The sequence below is a fragment of the Myripristis murdjan genome, chromosome 17 (genome assembly GCF_902150065.1).
Source record: "Myripristis murdjan chromosome 17, fMyrMur1.1, whole genome shotgun sequence".
Classification (NCBI taxonomy): Eukaryota; Metazoa; Chordata; class Actinopteri; order Holocentriformes; family Holocentridae; genus Myripristis; species Myripristis murdjan.
Window position 1 is genome coordinate 18,479,937 of NC_043996.1, and position 8,022 is coordinate 18,487,958.

At 39.5% G+C, this 8,022-nt stretch overlaps 1 protein-coding gene across 1 annotated transcript in view; it reads right to left on the reverse strand.

The window, feature by feature from the left end:
• Positions 1-8,021, reverse strand: part of LOC115374703 (collagen alpha-4(IV) chain-like) — a 29,363-nt gene extending 21,342 nt beyond the window's left edge. The window contains exons 1-6 of the mRNA XM_030073762.1: positions 7,887-8,021; positions 7,523-7,672; positions 6,233-6,275; positions 2,304-2,375; positions 1,362-1,496; positions 1,083-1,127 (exon numbers count right to left, since the gene is read on the reverse strand). Of these exons, the coding sequence (XP_029929622.1) occupies positions 1,083-1,127; positions 1,362-1,496; positions 2,304-2,375; positions 6,233-6,275; positions 7,523-7,563 (336 nt within the window). The 5' untranslated portion in view covers positions 7,564-7,672; positions 7,887-8,021. The remainder of the gene's footprint in view (positions 1-1,082; positions 1,128-1,361; positions 1,497-2,303; positions 2,376-6,232; positions 6,276-7,522; positions 7,673-7,886) is intronic.
• Between the last annotated feature and the right edge of the window lies 1 nt (position 8,022).

Genomic DNA, 8,022 nt, shown 5'->3' on the forward strand with positions numbered 1-8,022 from the left:
ATAAAAAGGCCCAAATTTTAAATAAATTGGAGACACTATAAAACAAACTGTTTTTGGGTGGTCGCATACCATCACAAATATTTGTCTGGGCCTGTATATCATATAATGAATCAAGTCTCCATTTAAAATTTATACATAACCACAAAACAACCACATAATGACCTGTCAATGCCAGTGAGAAATCCTATCCTGTGTACACTCTATGTGCAGCACTTCCTCTTGGGAGTTGTATTTTTAATTTTAGTGGTAAAAAAATGAACAATACTATAAGAACAGGGACCTGTATACACAAAGTGTATACACAAGCACCCTTTACCTATATGAGACAAGCCTTGTTTACATTGAACACAAAGTCGAGTCAATGAAAGGAGAATCAAGTCAATGTCGTCAACATCACGTGCACAACATAAAATGAAAATCCTCATTGAGACTGTGTCAATCCAAAAGAAATCCTACTGGTATACCCTTCTCTCTGTGTCTATTCTTATGGCTGAGGCAGTATATCAAAAAATACGTTTTTAAATGTTATATTTATGGCCAAATGTAATTGCCAGTCGAAGCAAAATACTGTGATGTGCACCTGATGTGTAAATTTTGCTTAACTCACATCTCAACCGAGTCAAAACTTGTCACAGGAGCCATGACCAGGTTACAAGATATATCCACTAGAGGGCACACTGGACACATTCTTACTGAAACTCAGTGCACCATAAACCGTGCATGATGATGCCATCTCTTATTCTATTACTGGTGTATGTGATCTATGTGCTCTGCCGTTATAGAAACATGATCAACATGAAATAGGCAGTACTACAAAAAAATGTGCATATTGTGAAAAAGTATTCTCTAAATCTGTTTGTACATCTGGAGGAATTACTTTATTGAACTGAATTAGTACTACAACTGAAAATTAGGCTGTATAGGGCTTGTAAAACAGCGTGCTACTACCTCTGAGGCATTCATTTCTCAGTTGGTGTGTTAACTGCCCAGTCTAAGTTGTGCATATCTTTTTCTTGTTTAGATATTAAGAGTAGCAAATCAACAATGACAGCCATGGAAGTCTCATCCTGCTTTTTACTTACCAGAGAGCCATCTGTACCAGGAAAACCAGGAACGCCAGTCATGCCCTGAAATAATATGACATAATGTATTCAATTGCTGTTTTTTAAACTGATTTGTGTCTGCTGACTTCATTACACAATTTATTTAAATATGTTTTGTAGAGCTTTTCTCAAGCTCAGTTTTATAATGCATCAATTTAATTCATCTGGGGTGGTTGTTCTTTGTTTATGTATCCCTCTGCCACTGTGTCTCATACACTCACACACAAACAGCACCCCCATGAACATACACATACTCACCCTGTCTCCCTTGGGCCCCTCTGGGCCAGGTGATCCCTCTGTGCCCCTCCGGCCCTTCTCACCAAGGGGCCCCTCTCTACCCCTTAATCCCATTGGTCCTGGGGGGCCTTGCTTCCCTTGCTTCCCTGGAGCCCCCTGCACAGAGGACAACTCATGTAGAAAACACTGCTCAGAAAATGATTACAGTTTAACTTTTAGCATAGCTCCTGCTTTGCCTTAAAGGGGTGACTTCTAGAAACCAAAACCGGCACAAAAGGGATTACAGTGAAACTGGTGGCTTCTGGCACAGCTTAAAGTAGCCTCTAAAGGACAGAATTTTAACTCACATTATCACAATAAAAATAGTACATAAATAATTACAGCAGAGCTCCAATAGAATTGTCTAATCGTGAGATGCAATATTATACTGCTTTGTCATTTGCTTTTCGACATGAAAATAAAATAATTTGTGATGCCTGTTTCTCACTCACATCACCGTTATCTATCTTTGAGAAGTTGGAAATTTAAGATAAAGGTTTGGGGTGTTTCCAAATCAGAGAGCACTGGCCAGAAATCCAGAAATGTCAAAGCTTGGTAAATGATTTGCTTAGTTACTGTCACTGATTAACAACCCCATTTCATTAGATGCTTGTAACATTAATGGGAAAATACCTTAAGCCTTTACGTTTTCCAAAAAAGGCTTGAGTGCTGTTATTATTGTTAGCATGCTTCACTGAAACAAGGAGCATAGGTGAGCCATGGGTTTTTTTTTTTTTTTTTTTCCCAACATACTGATAATTGTCTTATGAGTAAAATGAACACAATTCAACATGTCATTGTTTCCAATTAAAATCTGCACTGGAAAAGCAGTTCAGACAAAATGTCAAAAAATAAAATAAAATAAAAAATAAATAACTAAAACAATAACAGTCATATGACAACATAAGAAGAGAGAGGTCGTACCCGTGCACCTTTGGCAGGGAGGCACTGGCAGACAGAACAGTCTCTGCCTTCACATGGGCCCTGCACCTCGCCCTGGAAGAACACATACAGACAAACTGGGAGTGATGATCCATACATGACAAGAACAATGAAGACTAAATTACAGAGGGATATGGAGAGTGACTTAGGCTTTGCATGTATGTGTGTGTGTGTTTATGATACACATGCACTGTACAGGACAGACCACAGATGTGGCAGTAAGGAGTCAGAGGGGTGCAAGAGGCGGATCACATTAAACTGTGGCTGGAGCATATCTAACATTCCCACATATTTACAGCCCTGAGAATTAGCCTTGAGAGTGGACATTGTTTTTGTGGTAGTGGGCCTGAGAGGACATACTTGATTAGAAAACTTTAAACAATATATCGTTCTCACATAGACTAGGCTACATAATGACCTAACCTTGATGAGAAGAAAATGCACTTAAAGCACAACTTACTGACTTTCTCACAATTCACTGATTTTCTGCTAAAACAAAACAAAACAAAACAAAACAAAAACATTTTATGTTACTCCACTCCTCCGGACACTAAAGACTCACACCAGTCCCTATGTGTACTAATGGTTAGTTTTCAAAAGTGCTCTGGAAATTTTGCTGTGCTGCCATGTCTGTTTCACAAACATGAGCAATGTTTTCCTAAGGCTAACTTAAATATTTGGATGAATGTGTGTTCCCACTGGTGAAGTGGAATTCTTTTGCACATCTGCTGATAAAACCTCACCCACTTTCTTTATTGGTCCAAATACTTATGTGTCCATCAATCAGAGACAGCACACCACACAACAGTCGGTTAATCCGATAATGATTATCTCTTTGACAGCCCGTTGCAAAAGAACAAAATACACAGTAAGATGTGAGAATATTGGCAGGTCTCTCTCCAACAGAGCGTACTGTAGCTGGCGGCTGAATCAGTAGAATGTGAAACTTGATGACTTTGGTGACCTCTTGAGTAGTATTTTACATCAATGTTGGAAAGACAGCCACTTATTCCTACCCCGTGACACCTGTGCTGCACAGCATCTGTTTTTGGTCTATTTGTTTTGTTCAAACAGGTAGAGCAATTCAAAGTGAATATCTCTTTCAGTTTAAATTGAGATTTTTTGAGCCATATAAATCAAGCCTGCACATTTTGTAGGACATCAAATATGAGGACATGTAAATCAAACACAAAGAGAGCAACATTTTGAACTCACCAATTTACAACACAATGATCAAAAATTTCTCCAGCCATTAGCCTAAACAGTGCTATCCAAATTAGTTTATGAATGATAAATTCAGGTAAATGTCTTACAAGAGAAGCTTAAGAAAAAAAGCTAAAGGATTATACTGTCTGAAAAATCAAATTGGAGGTATGTTAAGATGGCACAGATGAGCCCGTGTAAAAACAAAAAACAAGAAAGAAAGAAAGAAAAAAAGTTGCAAATAAAGAACCAAAGGATCACAATAACACCACAGTAGAGTAACTGCCTGTGCAGAAGTACCCCATAATGCATCTATCCACCATTTATCACCCATTAGCACTGAAGCAGCAGCTAGGCAAGCATACAGTGCATTCAGAAAGTATTCAGACCCCCTTCACTTATTTCACTTTTGTTATGTTGCAGCCTGATGCTACAATCGTTTAATTCATTTTTTGTCTCATTAATCTACACTCAGCACCCCATAATGACAAAGTGAAAACAGAATTGTAGAATTTTTTGTAAATTTATTTAAAAGAAAAAAACTGAAATATCACATTGACATAAGTATTCAGACCCTTTGCAACAACACTTGAAATTTAGCTCAGGTGCCACCGATTTCTCTTGATCCTTGCTGAGATGTTTCTACACCTTGATTAGAGTCCACCTCTGGTAAATTAAATTGATTGGACGTGATTTGGAAAGGCACACACCTCTCTATAGAAGGCCTCACAGCTGACAATGCATATTAGAGCAAAAACCAACCCATGAGGTCAAAGGAACTGCCTGCAGAGCTCAGAGACAGGATTGTGGCAAGGCACAGATCTGGGGAAGGCTACAGGTAAAAAAGAAAAAAAATCTGCTGCCCTGAAGGTTCTCAAGAGCACAGTGGCCTCCATAATTTTCAAATGGAAGAAGTTTGGCACAACCAGGACTCTTCCAAGAGCTGGTCACCCAGCCAAACTGAGCAATGGTGGGAGGAGGACCTTTAGTAAGAAATGTTATCAAGAACCCGATGGTCACTCTGACTGAGCTCCAGAGATCCTGTGAGGAGATGGAACAAAGTTCAAGCACAACCATCACTGCGGCCCTCCTCCCATCTGGGCTTTATGGTAGAGTGGCTAGACGGAAGCCACTCCTCAGTGCAAAACACATGAAAGCCCACTTGGAGTTTGCAAAAAAGCACACTGAAGGATTCTTAGACTGTAAGAAACAGGATTCTCTGGTCTGATGAATCCAAGATTGAACTGTTTGGCCTCAATTCCAAATGTTATGTCTGGAGGAAACCAGGCACGGCTCATCTCCTGCCCAGTACCATGCCAAAAGTGGAGCATGGTGGTGGCAGCATCATGCTGTGCGGGTGTTTTTCAGCAGCAGGGACTGGGAGACTGGTCAGGGTTGAGGGAAAGCTGAATTGAGCACAGAGTACAGAGATATCCTCAGTGAAAACCTGTTCCACACTGCTCCGGACCTGAAATTGGGCCGAAGGTTCACCTTCCAACATGACAGTGACCCTAAGCACACAGCCAAGACAACACAGGAGTGGCTTAGGGACAACTCTATGAATGTCCTCAAGTGGCCCGGCCAGAGCCCTGACTTGAACTCTACCCAACATCTCCGGAGAGACCTGAAAATGGCTGTCCACCGACGGTCCCCATCTAACCTGACTGAGCTTGAGCGGATTTGCAAAGAAGAATGGCAGAAAATCCCCCAATCCAGGTGTGCAAAGCTTGTTGCATCGTACCCAGAAAGACTCGAGGCTGTAACTGCTGCCAAAGGTGCTTCAACTAAGTACTGAGTAAAGGGTCTTAATACTTATGTCAGTGTGATATTTCAGTTTTTTTTCTACAATTCTACAATCCTGTTTTCACTTTGTCATTATGGGGTGCTGAGTGTAGATTAATGAGAGCAAAAATGAATTAAACGATTGTAGCATCAGGCTGCAACATAACAAAAGTGGAGAAAGTGAAGGGGGTCTGAAAAAAAACATGTGCCTGTCAAATGACTGGTTTGTTCGTACTTCTTACCTGCTTACACCTAAAATAAATGTGCTCAGGCTATTTTCTACTGCATGGAGGGCCTGAGATACCCCAGGGTAACTCATTAATAATACATCCTGTGCATCAAGGAACTTTGCTGGGAAACTGTATACCTAGTCAACATGAACAAGATATTCTGATGGAGCAGTTTACAATAGAAGTGGATTAAGATGTTATGAGCAGTACAAGCACAGTGCAACCACACACACACACACACACACACACACACACACACACACACACACACACACACAAATACAGGGTGCAGGGAGAGCACCAGGTGCAGTTATCTTGGCATCAAAGTGATTGATTGCTGTTTGTGAAATTCACTTAGACTTCCAAATATTCAGCTATAATTCTTATCTGTATCTGTCTCCCTCTGTATGACTCCTCTTCAGTACAGGAGGAATGTACACAATGCTATATTGCATTTCAGGCCAAATTAGGAGGAGAAGAAGCGCTGTGGTGGGGAGTTTTTGGGGAAGTGCACAAAAACTTAATTTTGATGTACATTCAAACATGTGGTAATGGCAATGCATAATAGGTGTTAGTGATATATAGATTTATATGAATGAGTTTTATTAAATGTTCCCAGGTTTTAAAATTTTGTAAAAGTAAAATATGTACTTTATTTTACTGCTGTATAAAGAGAAGACTTAAAGTAACACTTACTGTGTTAACCTGCTGCACAAAGATGAATAGGACCAGGATCCATCTGGAAATGTGACAAAGAGATATTAGATTGATTGTGCTCTCAATCAGCCTTTAACTAAGGACATTTTGACATGATCATATATGGTGATTGTGTCACAGGAATATAAAATCAAATGGCAGCCAAGCAACCCTTGTCTTCAGGTAATCTCACCTGTGCTGCTGAAGTGCAATGTTATTTTTGCATGGTGAAAGTTAGCATGTTTGTTGGTGATCTCTGTGGGTTGGGCATGACTCTAGATGTTAAATGTGAAGGAAGAATTTCAAACATGACTGCTTTGTAAGATAAACATTTTTTTGGCAAAAGAGTTAAAAGTCAAGTCCACCTGCAAAATTAATGCACATTAATATTAACTCCGTTTCCTGATCTGTTGCTGCCATTCTGTGTATAAGAACTTGTATCACTGTGGAGAGGACTACAGCAACACTGCAAACTTTATGCCCTCCAGTCATTATCACACTGAAGATGACCCCACAGTATTTGTGTGTATCTGTATGTGTTGTGTGTAGTTTGTATACATACACGTAAAAAAAGGAATATACATAGGCAGATGTGTTGAATATCTGAATAACCAGACAAATGGTTTGTTTGTCTCCAAGAATTTGTTAGATTACACTTATACAGTGAGATGTATGAAGTTTGCACATCCACCAAATTGTGTAACATATAGTTCTTATGTCTTCCACTGCCTAAATAATTCTCAGTGTGACAGGGAATGCTAACAAATACAGTATACCATATTTTCCAACATATGTGGAAGTCACTTTGCTTTTTACACCAAGAGCCAGGTACTTAACAAATATTTGCAATATTTGCAGCAGGACAGACAGAAGGACCGTGTCCTTTTAGATCCAAATATTTATTGCTCTGACCATCTGTGCAAACATCTTAATGCTTGCAGACCAAATGCATTTTGGAAACTGAAAGCAACTGACCAACATTACTAGCCTGGTTGCAGACCTGTGAATCACACGTTCTCTTTAAAAAGTTTCAAGAGATTCTGCGGATTTGAACATATCTGAAAATGTGAGTGGAGTGTAATGAGTTGGCAATTCAGTCTTGATATCAGGAAACAGTATTGCCAAAACAGAACCAAACATTATTCAGTCATTGCTGTTTTTTATACTACTACTGCTACTATTACCATCACTACTACCAATAATAACTGTATTGTTTTTATTAAGTATTATGAGAAGTATTACTGGTCATAGTAGTATTGGTCACTGTAGCTGTAGTATTAAGGAACTCACCTGGGTGTACAAAGGGTCACAAAGTTACAAGAGTGTCTCATTGGTCCCCTTCACAGCTGATTCACTGCATCAATACTCCCCCTTGTGGTTAAACAAGGGTCACTTGAAACACAAATGGCAATGCTCTGTGGACACCTGCCTGGCTGAGGTCTGTTAACAGAAATATGACAACAGAGGTCATTTTCCCTCAGTTATTGTCTTTTAGCATATAATGACATCACGTAGAGTAGCAAATACAGTAAGTGACACAGATTTAAGTATTACTGGTGCTGGTCTCCAAACCAATCAGTCTCTGTAAGCAATTATTAAGAGTTTATACAGTTAATAGTCCATACATGCAGATGTAACAACTTTTATAGCTCACCCAAATCAGAACCTCTGATTAGTCTTCATGAAGGCTGCAGTACATCCTAAGCAGGATAATCTTCAATATGATGCAAGTGATCTTCTGCCTCCTTATCAGTATAAACCAAATGGCAGTAACTGCCACTGTTTGCAGC